Source organism: Centroberyx affinis, unplaced genomic scaffold, assembly GCF_046629955.1.
Source record: "Centroberyx affinis isolate AG114_WGS23_722 - 3 ecotype Tasmania unplaced genomic scaffold, CSIRO-AGI_Caff_v1 ptg000348l_1, whole genome shotgun sequence".
Classification (NCBI taxonomy): Eukaryota; Metazoa; Chordata; class Actinopteri; order Beryciformes; family Berycidae; genus Centroberyx; species Centroberyx affinis.
Genome location: NW_027279020.1, coordinates 358,960 through 376,961, shown reverse-complemented (window position 1 = coordinate 376,961; position 18,002 = coordinate 358,960). Strand labels below are relative to the sequence as shown.

Sequence of the window (18,002 nt, the reverse complement as noted above, 5' to 3'; positions counted from 1 at the left end):
ACTATAAATAGCCTATGTCAAGAATTATACCACATAGGCTACAATACTGCAGTGCTACAGTGAGATAAAAAAAAAAATACCATAAGGTACTATAAACACTGAACCAACACGGTAAGTCCTTATAGCAATGTCGGCTTTAATGATATCCGTTAGGGACATGCGTACTATTGCCCGATGTAGCTACCACTTTGTGCATATTGGCAACATTGTATCTTGTAAAGTGAAGACAACTCATTGCATGTCTTATATTTGGTCTAATACAGCGATGGCAGGGTTTCACTCCGAACTTTATATCCATTGAAGAACAAATTACTTGATGTTAAATGCTCAATATTTAAAAACCAGAGGACTGCATTCTCTAAACTAATCCGTAAGTGGGTTGGTAAGTGGGGCTCAAGATATGATCCAATGCTTTTCAGTAGTGAAATGTGAGTGTCACTTTTTTCTAATGAATGGCTATCTCATTTTGGAGTCAGTGCGATATAGCCTTGAATTCGCAATAGGCTACTAATTGCGCCCTTGTCATTGAATACCAAGGCTAACATTAGCAAACAAAACATTAACTTGCACTGGTCAGCATTATCTTGCAATAGCTGTTCAATTAGCCAAAACAAGTTATAGGCTGCACTGCGAAAAATATGAGGACACTTCAACTTAAAAACATAAGTTTCCTCGCTATCTTGAAATCAGGCTACAAGACTGAAACAGCTGAATAGTTGGTCAAAGTGAATTAGTTGTTCTAATGTAAAGCTCACCGGGTGAACATGAACAACAGGAATACGTTTCAGCAATATTTGTCTGGTCATGTTGACAACTGTTAATGAGTTGAATCCACACTAATTGATGATCTGCACTCCAGTGTTATTTATTATTTCAATATAGTGAGAAGGTTTTTAATGTAAGTTGTTCATGTGTCACAATATAATTTACCACATGGTGAGTAAGCAGCTGAACCTGTAGCTACTAATTCAAACACAACAGGCGGATACTGCCATGTCAAACAGAGAATAGCAACTTTATGTAAATGATTGCTACAAATCTGTTTAGTATCAGGGATTCAAGTGGAAACTAATTTTCATCATGATTAACTTTTTGTTTTTGTTTTTTTTTTTTTTTATTATCAGAAATAGACCTACAATTTATCATATGTAGCCTGCATAACATTGTCTCCTGTAACTATCTCAAACTAGAAGGAAGGGTTTCTGGATTTAATTCAAATGCAGTGTATGCTGGGAAGTATGCCAATATGTCAACAGTGTTTCTTATCAAACTTCACTATCAGTTTAGTGAATGCTTGGTAAGTCAACTCACATTTTTAAGTAGCATGACACGAACTCATTATTACAAATTATGAGGCATATAACTAGCAACTGTGAGTCGAAATTGATAAACACTTCTATATGCTATTCATTGATTTATGATAGCCTAAGTTCGTTTCACTACACTGTAGGCTACCATGAGTTTTTACAGTGTATTGGCTTTGGAGTGGTGACCAACAGGAGTGAAGTGATGGACGCGCTCTCGTCCGCGGGGTAGCACAGTCGTTTTTGTGCCATTCCCCTTCCAGTCACTAGGGAGAGACTCTGAACTAGGAAAGCAGCTGTGTTGTACTCGGGGTCCCACATCAGTCGGACTGGCAGCCGCAGAGTCCGCACCGCACCGCACCGCACCACCATCCGCACACCGGCCTGCGGGACGCGTCGCCCTCTCCGTCCGGGATGGAGAAAGATGCCTCTGAACCGGACCCGTCCCGTCAGCGAAACGGGGTCGTGGGCGTGCTGTACGGAGAGTTCACGGATACGCTCAACGACCGGGTCAGGTATTCGGTGAGCCTGACGGACGGCGCCCTGACCATCCAAAAGATCTCCGCGTCTCCCGGACGGACTAAGGTGGTCTTTAACTTGGCCGACTGTGTCGGCTGCCGAGCGTACAGAGCGGAGGACAGCGCGGACGTCGGCGCTTACTTTTCCGCCTATTTCTACCCGTTCAAGCGGCGGTGGATGAGCGCCGGCGTGGCCCGCCAGAGAGTGGAGCAGTGCTTTCGGGTCGCGCTGGTCCAGGACCCGCTGGCCAACCTCCAGGAGGCTGAGAGATGGGCTCGTGCCATCAGAGACGCCTCAGTCCAGCAGATACCCCGGCGAGATGGTGAGCACCAGGAAACACTGATCGATTCATTTAGTAGCCTGTGTGTGCCGCGTAAATTTAATTTGGAGACCTAGAACTTAACTTGCAGTAATCCAAAGAAATCACAGCAAAACTACAGGCCTAACAGGAATATCATAGGGATGTTATTGGAATGTAGAGGAGATGACAAATACCATAACGTACGATAAGGTCACTGTATTTACTACTGAGTACCACAGTCACAGTCAGCCCCAAGAGGAATATTCCGTGAATATAATAGTGATTATTCTGTAGGGTTTGTCTCATTTTACTTGAGTCAAGTCTGGTAATGAAAGCTTTTGAGGAAAATATTCTTTATAGGGGTAAAAAAACAAACTCAAATGAAAGTAACCCCACTTAGTAGCTCAACCATACCTGAGTTACACCTCTCCCCCAGTCCCAAAAACAGGCTCATGCAGTGTTGTGGCAGCCTGGCAGGAGGAGGAATGCTCTGTGACATTCCATCTGCTCTCAGGAACCTGCTCTACCTGCTGGGGAAGGTGAAGCTGCTCCTGGTATTTCCCCCCAGCAACAATTACACCCGGCTCATTCATTTAAACGGCCCGTTTGTATGATGCTTTTTGGCTCCTAGCGACATGATCAAATCTCCTTTTAGGGGCCGAAACAGACACTTGATCCTGCTCTAAATGCGCATTCGCAGAAGCTTAAGGGTCACACAAGCTTTGCATGGATTTTCAGCTGATCTGCGGACCGCAGAGGGTAGCTGCTCTGGTCCTCATTATTTCTGCTCAGTAATTTCCCACAGAGAAATCATTGTTGATGGGTGGAATTTCACATCAAAACAAAACATGTTTATCATCTTGGAGCTATTTCTAATTGGGCCTCATCTTGTCTTCCGTTGTTTGAAATACAGGCTGTTCTCATCTTAAACTAAGTTCCTTTATCTTCCCGTCTCATCAGCCTCTCATCAACCTCTCTCTTTTCCATCCTGGTATACAATGAATCAGTAATTAACATGAATATGGGCAGTGTTTGTTTAGCTAATTAGCCCTATCACTCACTTGGGAGGAAGTGATGATAATGCTGATGATACAAAGCCGCTCAGGTTCATTACTCCCAAATTGATGGAAGTGACTTTCTGTGCAACGTTTGGGAACAAATGATCATGTGTTGATCCTCACACCAAAGTAAATTCTCCTAAAACCTACCCACACTGGGCAGGTCATATATTTTAATACACAAGTGTTTATGTGTTTAAAATATAAAACAGCTCCATGCCCACAGGCGCGCACTACTGGGCAGCCAGCAAAGTTCAAAGAGGAAAACGGATATTTGACTTGGCAGTGACTCATTTGGAATGTCGGTTGCCAAGGATGGAGTCAAGTGTTAGTAGTGGGATAAGGAATGAGGTCGCCCCCCCTGTTAGCAGCCTCCAGGTGTACACTGCAAACACAGAGAGAGCGAGGGAGAGCGAGAGGGAGAGAGAGAGTAAGACCGGGCTCTTTGTGTGATGAAGAACATCCAGCCTCCCTCAGGAGTTCTAGTTTCAGCTTCATGCCAGGCAGGCAGATGGTAACCTGAGAGGTAACTGGGTAGCCGCTCTCACTGTCCACTCACTGGACTCATCAAAAGACCCCAGAGAGGGAGCTTTTTAAATGTCACTTCACACATATTAATGAACTGGCTGACAGCTGATAAGCCGCCGAAAGGCCAGCTAACAGTTTGTTGCTTTTTCCCTCACTCACATATTATTTTTGCTGTACTTCTTTGTAACACGGTGCGTCAGCGATGATGCGACGATATCATTAATTTATAAGGTTGTTTTAGCATTCCAGATCCAGGGCAGCCAATAATACAGTATTTAACAGAATATATTATACGTTTTAAATGAATAATGTTGTGCTAATAGATGCAGTGGGATGTGCTGGTGCGTTTTGGAGGGTGTATGAAAGTCAGTGTGATTCACTAATCCCTCATAGTGAATTTACCCCCAAGTTAATTACATGTCATCTCATCCGGCATTGCAGATGGAAAGGTTGGATTAAAAGTGCAGTTGCAGTGCAAGATTTGTATTTAGCGAGGGAGTTATCACAGTCACGCAGTTACACTAAAATGAAAAGTGAGTGAACATGAAATTGAATATGTGAAGTTGTAGCCCGCTCCTTTTCAAGCTGCTTATGTTGAGGTTGTACCTTTAATTTACTAATTTACTCTAACTAGTTTAGATCTATAGCATCCACAGTCTAACATGGTTTTTACTCTCACAGCAAGGTCGTTGGAATGAATGAGCCGTAAATAATGAAGTCCATACGCTATAATACAGTCCTGCACAAGTTAATGGGCTGCTATTTCCCATGCTTAGAAGCATCACAGTAAGATTGCATGCAAGGGAATGAGATGATGGTTACTCGCTGTGACTGGTCCTACTAGTGGCTGCCTGGAGTGTTGGATTTTTCTATTCCCTCTTGGCTGAAGCCTTTTCTGCTCTTCTAGCAGCTGCTAGGAGGCAATTATACATTTTACATTTACACATTTACACATGCTGTACTTAACAATTTCCAAAATAATGCATTCATTTGATTCCTCTTTGTGCTACAATGTTATGAAAGCATTGTTGATTTCTTGTGTTTTTCCAAAGCATTTCAACTCATGCTTTCTGTGTATCTAACTCCTAACATCCTGCAAATTAGCAAGATCCCAGAAGCTATTCCAGTGCAAGTGTAAGCATTGATTCTTGTGAAGACTGTGCGTGGTGTGTGTTTATGGGGGGGGGGGGTTACAAGAGAGAGAGGAAGGGAGGAAAGAGCAAAAGCTAAAAAAAAAAGTGAGACAGAGAGACGCTGCAGTGTGTTCCCTTCACACATAAACGCCTGTGTCAGCGTGCGATCTCTCCTCTCTGTGGCCCTGCTGAAGCCACCACGTCTTTTTCCCAGTGAAGGAGACTCAAGCTGAGCGCCCCCCCCCCCCCCCCCAGCAGCTGACCTCTCACCCCCCCCCCAGCCTCTCGGTCCCGCCGGAGCCCTCGTCTTCTGCTCCGTGACACGGGGCTGTGATGGGCTGTCAGAGGTCCCGCAGCCTGCTGATGCCTCAGAGGGCTGTGGTGTTTCTACCAAGTCTACCCCCCCCCCCCCCCAAAACACCCACCCCAGCCCGACCTTGGCATCCCGCTTGTTTGCAGATATGTCAGTCTGGTCTGAGTCACTGTCTGAGACAGAGTCACACCTGAGACGAGACAGCTTTCACCGGAAGATTTCATCACTTGTGTACATATTTGTTTTTGGTCCAAGAGTTTTCTTTAATGCTTTCATGGTCCCACCTGTGCCGCAATATGGGATACTGAACATGTAGGAAAATCTATATTTAGAAATCTGCATGGTGATAAGCTTGCTGGCAGGTGGATGGTAAAGAAACTTTTTTTTTCTCACAAGTTTTCTCATCACATCATCACACTGAGTCTGCCTGTCACCTCTCTGCCTGTGTCTGTTCACTACTTGTAACTGTGAAATACACACAGCGGAGTGTAGAGTTTGCTTGTCAGACAGATCTTCAATATGAGACGGGCCGAGGCCTTCCCACAGGTATCTCACCTCACATCGCAAATATAGACAGGTTTCAAACACACAGTCTCTCTCTCTCACTCACATTTTACACATACACACACACACACACACACATATACACATACACACACGCTGGGCCCCAGAGCAATGTCCAGCTGAAGAGGTTGTTTTCAGAGACTTGACCTGAGGGCAGTGCATTGGGACAACGGCTCAGAGAATAGGCATCAGACCATGAATTATTCAGTGTAATACTGAGCTGCCTTGTCATTTGGAGTCTTTATGGCACAATTAGAAAGACGGTAACTGCTGCTGTAAAGATAGCCTGTCTATATTTTTACAATGCAAATCAAGGTGGAAACAGTTGCTATTTGCTTGGCAGACAGTTGATAGACAGTATATACAAATTCTTACTGTAAATAAAATATGCCATGCATTTCCTGATTATGTATCTACTCATAAGAAAGTCATCTCCTGTGATAAACTAAATGAATGAAATAAAGAATCACCAGTTTTGGGTTGATACATCTATTACACAGTCAGAATAATGGCTGTAGAGAAATGTGTGATTTTGATTGTGATATTTATCTAACATAATTAATATGCAATTCCCAGACGGATACATAGGTCAGTCCATTTCTGTGAAACCTATGTGCACAGCATTACCACTCAGTAATATAACAGACATAGTTTACTGTATGCATGAATGCGTTTCAGCACTCACCCTGATTAGCTGTTAGATTAGGTTACATTACATTACTTAAAAGCAGACGGTGTGTAAATCGTGTCTCTAACTTGTTACCGTAATTTTTTATTCAATGTGAATACAAAGAGCGAGGAGATCTAACAGAGTCCCAACCTTTTAAGTACTGTAGATCAACCAAGTTAAGACTACCTTGCATACCAATTTGTCTTTACTCTCCTTCTTAAGTGCTTTCACTGTGACCATTCAGAGTACTGCAGCATGAGTCTGAAGCAGCAGGACAGGACAGAAAAATGAATTTCTTCAGTTCAACTCTTCAATGCTTCTGTGTGACAGGCGTTGCTGAATTCCACCGCCTAGTCCTAAGCTGCCAGAGGAGGATGCTGATCTGTCTTTGTGTTGGAAGAAATAGGATTTCGGTTTTGCGTTTGACCTCTTCAAGGGCTTCAGTGGTTTTATTAAGGGCGTGTTATTCAGCTCAGCTCATCAAGGACATTTTATTGAGCCCATTTTACCACCCTTGATTGCAAAACCCGACTCTAAAGCTCTTTTATTGACAAAAGCCAGCTTCCAGTATTGTAGCCGATATTCTGGAATTGTAGAGAGGGCCTTTTGTGTCCGAAAGCCGCATTGTATTCTGATACAAATAAACAACAATAGTAACCCAGTGTGGGTGAATAGAGGGAAACAGAGTTTGCCATGCGCCTGTGTGTTTTCACACTCTCTCCTCGCTTTTCCTGATGGGTTCACACCTCTTTCTCTGAGATATTTTGGTACCTCCGGCAGTTCCCATCACAAGCCAAATGGGTTAGAGGGAGGTGGTGACAGCAACAGTGTTCAGGTCACAATAGTAGAAATTGAGGTTTTGGGCAGTGTCAGGGAGAGGAAACCCACTCAGACAGCAGGCTGAAGCAGACAGAGGCCTTGTGAGACAAAGCAAGACCAGCAGCTCATCCTACAAGGAGGCAAATATGTGTACTGGATGTATTGCCACTAAACTGGAAGGCGTGTTTAAGGGGGATTAGCTCTCTTGATATCTATACATTATAAGCAAAATGTGGTAGAATTTACCCATCCACCACCTCCTTGATAAAAGTGTATGAAATCAACCACTGTGGGTCAGGAGACAGGATACTATTATTGTCTGATGCTGCTTCTGATTATTAGGTACAGAGGTCAGCACTGTACCTGCAGCCAAATCATATTGGTGTAACCTGACACTGAAGTTTCTGTCCTCCTAGCCCAAAAAAGGGATTCGTATTTATTTTGTCCTCTGTGATTCATTCGATATGGTCTGGTGTGGCTGTGTCCGCTACATGAAAAACGAGGGCGTCTGCTGCAAAATCCACCTTCAGAGGGAAGGCGGGCGGGTTCTCTCAGGTTGGTGTCTCCTGATAAACATTTCCAAGGACACCCAAAGGAGGAATTTGACGGCAGGGTGGCCTAGTGGTTAGAGAGACTCCTTCAAGCCTCCAGGTTGGCAAGCATCCGCCCTGCAAAAGTGTCCTTGAGCAAGACACTGAATCCCGACCAGCTTCTGTAGTGGCTCCTGCACTCTGAACTTCTTTGAGAGAGGCAAGCAACAGGAGAATTGCCTTGTGGGGATGCATATAATATCACACTATTGCTATTAATAGCATTGGACAATGTGGTGCGAGTCTGCAAGCCTTCGCTCTGTGAAGAAAGAAGCATGTTATAGTAACATCAAGCATCGTCTGTCTGAATGGTGCCATAGCCTCCGACATTACTGTTTAATGCTGTCTTTTTATAATAGTGCATCTCTGTGCCACAGAGGTCCTGAGGGTGAAGGCACTCCATATAATCTCTCTGAAGTATCTGATGGTGTTAGTGCTACACTACCAGTCAAATGTTTGGAGACACATTTTTCTTCATTTTTACTATTTTTCACATTTTAGAATAATAGTAAAGACATCCAAACTATGAAATAACGCAAACGGAATTATGCAGTGCCCAAAAAAGTGTCAAACAAATCAAAACTATCTTGTATTTTAGATTCTTTAAAGTAGGTGCCCTTTGCCTTGATGGAAAGGCAAAGGCTTTGGAAAGAAATTCATACACAGGCATCAACTTCACTATTTATATTGTCTAAAAACCAAAATTTCAAGCATTTATGCATAAGCCTTTAGATCAAAATGGCTTTAAGAGAATGAAAAACATAGTACATTCAATCAGGTGTGTCCAAACTTTTGACTGGTTGAAAATGTTGTCGAGGCACACAAAAAATGTGATTGATGTTCTTGTGTTTTTTTGTAAACAGAGTTGCTAGGACTGCTAAGGAAACGTGAAAGGCTCTTCTGTCTTCATCTTTATCCCTGTCTCTGCTCACTCTCCCTCTCCCTCTCCCTCTCTCTCCCTCCCTCGCTCCCTCTCAGGCGTGTTGTATACGGAGGTGTGTCGGCCCTGCAGGGTCATGGTGCTGCTGAACCCTCACAGTGGGCGTGGCCAGGCCCTACAGCTCTTCACTGGCCACGTACAGGGCATGCTCACTGAGGCCGCTGTCCCCTACACACTGGTCATCACAGGTCAGTGCGGCACACACACACACAAACATTTATATTTTATGCATTTAGCTCACACGCTTATCTAGAGCGACTTACAATTCCGTGTCTCATCAGGAAATAGGGCTGAGGGGATCAAACCTACCCACTCCCACATACACACACACACACACACACACACTCACATGCACGTACCTGCACACACACAATGTGGACACTCAAACTTTTAAACACTGCACCATCTCTTCCCCTCTGCAGTTCTTATGCATTATTCGGATAAACACGAATGCGCAGGCCACTGGCACAGCACAAGCATAACAAATACATGCACACACACACACACACACACACTTGAGTGCATGCACACCAATATACACTCATACGCATATTGCTCATCTCCTCGTCACTCGTCACTCCAACTGGTACATGCTCTTCATGAGTTGCTGATGGCTTTCTGTGACCCTAAACGGTGTCATCTGCTGCTCGCTGTCAGCAGGCGAACTCTGGGCGAACTCTCTCTGAAGAGTCTGGACCCGCCAGGGAACAGCAAAAGGCTTTAATGCCAAAAGATCTGAAATAGATTCAGACACCTCCACCTTCCTCCTCCACCCACCCTCCACTCCCCACCCCCTGTTAGACAGGAACAACAACTTGACAGGCGCTATAGTTGTCTCTGCCAGCATCAGCAAGGCACCGCACAGTTGTTTGGCATCGCCTCAATCTCCGAAACAACACAAAGTAAGATGGAATAGGAGGGTGAAGAGGAGAGCAAATCTCTCTCTCTCTCTCTCTGTTTGTGTGTGTGTGTGTGTGTGCCAGTGTGCGCACGTGCGTGTGTTTGTTTGTTTGAGAAAGAGTGCTGATGCGCAGGCTCTTTGCGTGGGCCCTTGGGACTTAAGGAAGGTTAGCAGCTGGATGGTGATGAAAAAAGACTGTGTAATTACCGATGCTGGCCGTGGCTGCGTCGACCCGGCCGGGAGAGGAGCGAGGCAGAGCAGAATGGAGGAGGGGGAATGTGGGTCACCGAGGCCTTAGTGGTCGGCTCCGGTAGCCAGGCAGAAGAGACCGTCCGTCTGAGTGGATTATCCAGCACCACCTCTCCTCACTGCTTCCTCTTCCCTATGATGACACAGATCACAGAGCCTTTGCCAGAGGAATGATAAGCATGTGTGTTTTACATACTGTATGAAGCGTAGCAGGAGCGAGATCAGTGTTTATCTTTATGTGTGTGTTTAGCTGAAAGAAAGCGTGATGAACGGCAGGATAAATCACCCCAGGAGTCCTAAGTGTGTTTTTATGTATCGCCTTAACAGAGCGGAAATATGAGCCAGCGTCTACGCGGCTCAGAGGAGACAGGAATCGACCGTCGCTGAGCGTGACGAAGGGCTCCCATGAAAACCGTGAGCTGTCCTCGCCTCGGCTCCTGAAAGTACAGGTTCAGGTTAGCGCGTGCGTGTTTGCGCACTGACCCCATGAATAAGGAAAATGGCCGGGAAGTACAGCATCAGCCCGAGCCCCCAGCAGGCTCAAAGTGCTGAGTCAGCGGTACAGCGGAGCCTCCCTCTGCCTCTGTCTGACAGCACAGCACTGCATCACTCTGCCCTCAGCCTCCCCGCTACATACCAAACAGCAACAACACGCGCAGCGCGGCCAGCAGGGAGGCCCAGGAGAGCCGGGGGACAGGTAGAGGTTGAGCCAAGTGAGGGGAAGGAGAGGGAGGCGACTGGAGTTTTCGCAGTATTTATTTATTTATTTTTTCTGTCCTCGATCGATACTTCAGTCGAAGCGGAAAAACGTTTCCCTCATGACGGCAAGGCATCAACGCTTGATAAGTTCCTTGCGCTCTCTCCCTCTCTCTCTCCTCTCTCTCGCTCATACAAACACACACTCACACACAAAAACACACACCACTACATTGGGGAGTTTGCTGCTGGAGGGATGGTGACCCCCTGCAGTGGGACCCACTCAAGGACGCTGCCAATAAAACTAGGCTGAACAAACAGCTCAGTCCTCAGCCAGCGCATTAACCAACACTCACACACACTCACACACACACACACACACACACACACAGGCACAAACACACACATGCATACAGTCTCAGTACATGCACACTGCACACACACACGCAGACATTAGTCAGTCGCAGATGTTTGCAGTGTGGCTAAGCTGCCTTGGAGCTGTTGAGTGGCCGCTGGATGGGCTAATGTGATATGTCTGGCCTGATAAGGGGAAATTGAATCTCTTTTCTCTAATCTCCCTGATCCTGCCCCGGAGGCTGGCGATAAAGGGATCTAGTCTCTCTTTCTCTGCCCTTCGTTTTGTTTTTGTTTCTCAGTTTGTCCTTTATCATAATTCCTGTTTCTGTCTCCATTTATCTTTTAGTTTCATTTGTCGTCCTTGCTTGTCACTATCCCCTCCTCTCTCCCACTTTTCCTCCTGTTATCAGTGGGCTGCACCTCTCACCTCTGTCCCTCTGTCCTCCAGAGCATCAGAACCACGCGCGGGAGCTGGTGAGGAAGGCCGACCTGTCGCAGTGCGATGCCCTGGTTATCATGTCTGGAGATGGGCTGCTATTCGAGGTCTGCTCTGACTCCAACTGGCTTCTTGTGGCATGATAATATAATGATTTGGGGGCGGAGGGGTGAGGAGTGTGGAAAATGTTGAAGTCAATCCATCACGGATGGAAATGATACCAGCCCTCTAGCCTGTGTTTCTATTCATAGGACTTTTCAGAATAGGCCTGTGAAAATTTAATTGTACTCAGAGGAATTTGATTTTAAGAAGAGCGCTGGTGGTCTAAATCCCCACTGATTCATAACCTTTCCTTTGTCTTTAACACAGTTTTCACTAGATACTGCACTGTTTGTTTTTTTGATCATTTTAAATGATGACAGACAAAATAAGAAAATTACATTTGCCATTCAGTGGAGACTTTTCTCCAAAGAGCCTTCCAGTTGCAAGAATGTATACATCTTTAACATGGGTGGCCTCAGTGGGGATCAAACCTGTCCCTGGCAGTGTTAGTGCCAAGCTCTACCCATGAATTTGCAGGACCGCTGCATCTATCAAAGACACAAATAAACGAATTGTAAGACAACGCATCCTATTTAAGATTGTGGTCTGATTCTGTTTTCGAATTTGTTCCTGTTCATCCAGGTGATAAATGGTCTGATGGAGAGAGAGGACTGGGAAGAGGCCATCCAGACCCCACTGGGCATTCTACCAGGTGGCTCCGGCAACGCCCTGGCTGCCTCCATCCACCATTACTCACAGTGAGTCAGTCCGCTAATGAGTCATTTAAATGCATGGACTACAGTACAAAAGTATAACGGAGGAAAACCTTCCTCAGCCTAAAAAGGTGATTTATCTTCTTTGTGAGGCTGTAATTATGCCAACGGCTGACTGGGCACAGAGTCGACTTATTCCTCAGGAGGGAGGAGAGATAGTGGAGCAGAGTCTGGCTGCTTCGCCGCACAGAAGGAGGTCATTTCAGGCTGCTGATAACTCTCAAAAGAATGATGTAATGGGTTTAGAAACTCAGCACATTATGAGTGATTATAGTTCAGAGCGCAGCTGTGGAACCAGTTGACCCACCCTGCTGGTCGTTGGACATTACCTCCCTCTGCTGGCTGGCGGTTAGCACAGCAGCAACAGAAAGCAAACAACACAGAAAATGATTGGTCACTCAAGCATTCTACCCAGTAACTGCACACTTTCTCATCTCTAAATACTAAACAACCAAAGCAATAAAAACTCTGGCACAACCAATGTTATTAGTTTGGATTGTACCCCCGTATAGATTTGAGATTGCATTATTACACATCAACAGTAATTCATTACACTGTCATGTGTTATGCCTCTGACTCCTGTCCCACTTGTGTGACCGTCCCTCAGGTCCCCCCCAGCGTGGAACGAGGAGTTGCTATTGAGCTGTGGCTTCATGCTGTGTAAGGGTCTGGTTGGCTCCCTGGACCTGGTGTCAGTCCACCTGGCCTCTAAACAGCGCCTCTTCTCCTTCCTCTCGCTGGCCTGGGGCTTTGTGGCCGACGTCGACATCGAGAGCGAGAAGTACCGCCACGTCGGCGCGATCCGCTTCCTGATGGGCACCCTGGTGCGCCTGGCCTCGCTCCGGGTGTACCAGGGCAGGCTGGCGTTCCTGCCCGTTAAGGAGGCGCCAAAACCTCCTCAAGGGAGCATCAAAGCCAACCCCCCGCCCTCCTCCACGCCTCAGCACCCCTCGCTCTGCTCCTCCCTTCCCTGCCGGCCCCTCCCCAACACCTCTCCGAACCAGAACTCTCGGCACAATCGCGGCGGCACGAACTCCAACCACAACACCATCAGCAACTCCTCCAACAACGCCATCACCACCAAGAGACCAGAGACGCAGAGCGACGGCAAGACCGGAGCGCCGCTGGACTCCCTGCTACCCGGCCTGGACCAGCCGGTCCCAGACAGCTGGACGGTGGTTAGGGAGGAGGATTTCGTCTTGGTGCTGGCTATCTACCAGTCCCACCTGGCAGAGGACCTGTGGACAGTCCCTGGCGCGGTGGCAGATGACGGGCTGATTCATCTGTTCTACGTGACGGCGGGCATCTCCCGGCCCGCCCTCCTGCGCCTCTTCCTGGCCATGGAGAAGGGGGCCCACTTGGCGTGCGGCTGCCCCCACCTGGTGTACGAGAAGGTGACGGCCCTGCGGCTGGAGCCCCTCTCCCCGCAAGGCGTGATCGCCGTAGATGGAGAGATGGTGGAGTACGGGCCCGTCCAGGCTCAGATCCACCCGGGACTGGCCAGACTCATATGTGGATGAACCTGGACGGTCTAATCTTTATCCATTATTCCTCATCCTGGCTGTAGAGCTTTCTATTTCTGAATAGTTTGGGCTTTTTTTTACTCGATTTCTTGATTTACACTGTGTTTTCAGAAGTGCCAAAGACATTATATCAGCCTCTGGAAATTCCTCTTTCTATTTTTCTACAGAGAAGACTTGTCCTATTTTTGATGGACCCCTCCCCCCTTCCTTTCAATGTTTGATTCAGGGTTAAAGCCATGGGTGGTTGTTCTTGCTGCTGGCTGGTCCCAGCTTCGAGAAAGAGAGAGTGTTTGAGTGTGTATGTGTTTATGAGAGAGAGAGAGAGAGAGAGAGAGTACTGTATGAGCATGTGTGTCTGTGTGCATGTGGGTATGTGTGCACGTGCACGAGTGAATGCATATGCTAGCGTGTGTGTGTGTGTGTGCCTTGATATACCTGTGTGTGTGTGTGTGTGTGTGTGTGTGTGTGTGTGTGTGACTGACTGTACATCAGCTGTAGCGCACAGCGGCGCGTTGCTGCGGCTGAGGAGTGCATTGTGCGCTCCGCTGTCGGACCTGATAAGCCTGACGCACGTGAAGAGAAGCACATGTTCCCGTCCCGCGAGGCTCCGGCAGGCGGCCCCGGACGAGCCGCGCCCCTCGTCCTGCTGTTTCACCAGGCCGGCAGTCTTCCTGCTGGGCCATCGCTCTGCCCCCTCGCCCCATCAAGAGCACACAACAGGACTCTCTCCGGAACCTCAATTGTGGAGGATTTGCTATTGGCACACGGCTCTCGACTTTAATCCATGCATAGTTTATATGAAATTACCTATGAATCTTGACATCAAGATCAAGTCATAATGCAGCATTAGCAACCGGTGAACTCGAGCCACCCCATCTCTGCTTCCTTCATACCTCTGTGCTCAGTGGGACGGGCAGAAAGCATAAAGTGCTGGCGAGGCAGAGAGAAACCTGGCCAGCTGAGGTTACACCTCTGATCCATTTCCTGCGCTGTCCTTTCTCTTACCCTGCTTCATCTGCAGCCATCATCAAGCTGCAGGAGCTGCCTCCACTCACACGCACTCACACACACACACACACACACACACACACACAGTCTCTCTCACTTTCTGTACCCCATCCCCCCTCCTCATGCACACAGCTCCTCACACACACTCATACACACACACATTCCCTTGCATTTCTGCAGCACTTAGCGAGGGGGAGGGGGGTGGCCTGCTACCGTGCATACGATCCCTCTCCTCTTACCATCTTAAGATTGTACTCTCTCCCTCCCAAGGTTAATGAGCCATCAGCACCCAATGTGTCCTTATTACTGAGCTTTACATCTGAATGCAAAAGCTCGCTAAAGGAGGTTGTTTTAAAATGAGAGAGCTGGAGAGTATTTTTTAATTTCGTGAATGCTTTTAAGTGAGTTACAATGCTTAGATCAAATATTACTGCTTGAGAAATATTTAAATTTTGACTGTTTGGTTGAAACACACTGAGGCAGAGAGAGCAGGATTTTGCACTGGGTCAGTGAATGTTGCATATTGAGAAGCATGCGATCAATGTGAGCCAGAGGGAGTCAAGTGCTTTGCTCCAATGCGTGGCCTTTTCACTAGTCGGTTGTGATGAGCATTAGTGCACTGGGGCAGAGAAGAGTGCAAATGTTAGCATTATCATCAGTACCCCCTCTCTCCCTCCACTCTCTCTCTCTCACACACACACACACACTCACACTCTCTTTCTCTCACCGGTTCATTTCAGGTCACGATATCCGTTACACCCACAGGTATACAGTAGCTCATTCTCATTACATTTAGAGAGTGACCCGTCTATTAAGACCTTAGAAAATTATATTCCGTAAGTAAAAAATAGAATGTTTGCAGGGTAATAGAGATCGTATGAATGCTGATGATCATCAATTTCTTTTAAAAATCACCTCTTAAACATCATGTGATATGCTGTAAGTGAGAAGTGGAATGTTAACAGGCTAATGGAGTTCAAAGGAATGCTCACTGATCAACTTTTAAAGATCTGGGTTTTGAGAAAACCATGAGTGATCAGCTTCCACTGGAAGGAACATGAATATCATAATTTGAGCACTTAATATAATGTGATGAAGGAAGGTTTCTTTATTGAACTGTAAAGCACTTGAAGTTTGCTGACGACCTAACATTGATCCTGAAATGTAGGTTTCCACCTTTTCATTGCTGTGCCGACTTCTGTCTATAACTTGATTTTTTACATTTACTCATTACAACATGCAATAGTCTTACCTACAGCCTAACAACAGCATACCTTCTACCAATGCCGTATCCTCAGTGACGTTATCCAGGTGCTTTTCAATGCGTTATCATTTTCAGCAGGCTGTTTCCACATGGGTGTTTCTGCAGTCTCTTCATTACTACATATAAGAAGTACACATGGGAGGAAGGGTAGGGATCAGCTATGCAAATGCCTTGCCTGCCGTGGCTGCAGATGTCTGGAGTGAGGGGTCCCTCTGCTGGACTTCTTCTCCTACTTGTTCTTTCAAGGGCATGGAGTGAAGGTTTTCCCTCTTATATCCTTATGTTGTAATGGTGCAAACTGTTCAAACTCCCAACTCTTATTTCATACAAAATAATTATCATGAATGAATCAGTCTGACAATATGGATTGAGCTCACCTGCAGTGTTCAAACTAGACAATGCATTCTGTACACAAATCTTCATCAATGGAAGCCAACATCCAGCTTATTGTAATTTATCATAAGAGAAATATAGATGACATTTACTAGATACTTGATACTTGCGTACAAATACAACCGCAAACAGAAAATAATACATTTCAACATCTTGGTGTAGGGAGTGTTAAACTACTGTTAACCTATATGGTACTGTACTGTTAAATCATTGTATTCCACTGGCTGCTTTGGTGTGACAACAGTAGTTTTCTTGTTTTTGATATACAAATATTGATACTTGTCTTTGTCATTACTGTCATGGCATTTTATAAATGATTTATTCCTGTGTGTTAGAGAGAGGTATCTATATTTTTCCAGAGTTACATTTTTTTAAGAACCAAACTGAATACATAAAAACCCTGCTATAATCTTGAATGCCTGAATGGTAATAAATTCAAAGTAATCAAATGAATTGCTTGTTGTTATTGACTGAGCAACACACGATTTTATGTTTTTATCTTGGCTTTTTTACTGTCTCCAATCAATCAATCAAGGCTTTTCTGACACATACCATCTGAAGTAAGTAAAATTTTATATGTATAGCACCCACACACACACACACACACACACACACATTGCCTACCGAAATTTTCCCGCAGCACACAGCAAAGGAACCTGTTGTATACGTTGTGAGAGAAGAGATAACGTGGCTGTAATGCGCCGAGTTGTGGAAACAACTTCTATAATCCTTCATCATGTGACTCATAGTAATAATCACTCTCTAATGAAGAGAGACGTGTGTCGCGCGCAGGAGAGACAGAGCGCAGCAGGAGAGCGAGAGCGGGTCAAACAGCCACCCAAGACCTCACACATCCCAAACCCAAACCTGCTCCGGTAAGTGTCACTGCGGACTTCTTATGCTGTTTAAAAAATTAAAATGTGCGTCCTTTATGGCAAAGTATGGCATTTGCTATAGCCTACCTATCTTAGCCTAAGTTAGATCCAAATAAAAAAATTTAAAAATGTGATGTTGTAGTTTTTATCAGTATAATGGAGAGCAAGGATCAAATGTCGATATGCTGGTTTGGAAGTTTTGGTGGCATTTTTGTTTTACTATTTATTATTATAATTGATATTAAATGCAGGGACTTTGTCTATTAGACCGACGTTGCCATTTAGTGAATTGACGCAGCATTGCTCGTAGGTCAAGGTCAGCCTCCTGGTGAAAAAGCGGTGGTCACAAACTTTCTATAAATATATAGGCTGGAGGTGGCTGATGGTAAAATGAAAATAATGTGTTATAGCAACCTATTTATAGCTGTCAATCCATTTTCAGTTAAGTTCCAAATTTGAGACGAAACCAGAATGGCCATAATGGACGCAGTTAATTGTAGGGTTTAGTAAATTGCCCCACACTCTGTCGCACTCAGTTCTGACCTTCATTCTCCACAACTGACATGAAATATTCAAATGCAAATTGGCTGGTGAATCACAGCCGCCAAAGCTGCCTTATAAATACCGCCTGGACTCATCCTGCTCTCCTTGCAGGGCTTCCGCAGCCTGCCACAGGTGATCCGAGGAGCTGCAGAGGACGACCAGAGAGCGCAGAAGTTTTTGGGGGGAAAGTATAAAGTCGTAGG

General features: G+C 45.8%; 1 protein-coding gene across 1 annotated transcript; it reads left to right on the top strand.

Moving 5' to 3' along the window:
* The first annotated feature begins 2,097 nt into the window (after positions 1-2,097).
* On the top strand, positions 2,098-14,294 carry LOC139641151 (sphingosine kinase 1). The gene is made up of 6 exons (XM_071515418.1): positions 2,098-2,145; positions 8,778-8,927; positions 11,391-11,485; positions 12,063-12,178; positions 12,801-13,079; positions 13,296-14,294. The coding sequence occupies exons 2-6, from the start codon at positions 8,816-8,818 to the stop codon at positions 13,711-13,713; spliced, it is 1,020 nt and encodes a 339-aa protein (XP_071371519.1). The 5' UTR covers positions 2,098-2,145; positions 8,778-8,815; the 3' UTR covers positions 13,714-14,294.
* The last annotated feature ends 3,708 nt before the right edge of the window (positions 14,295-18,002 follow it).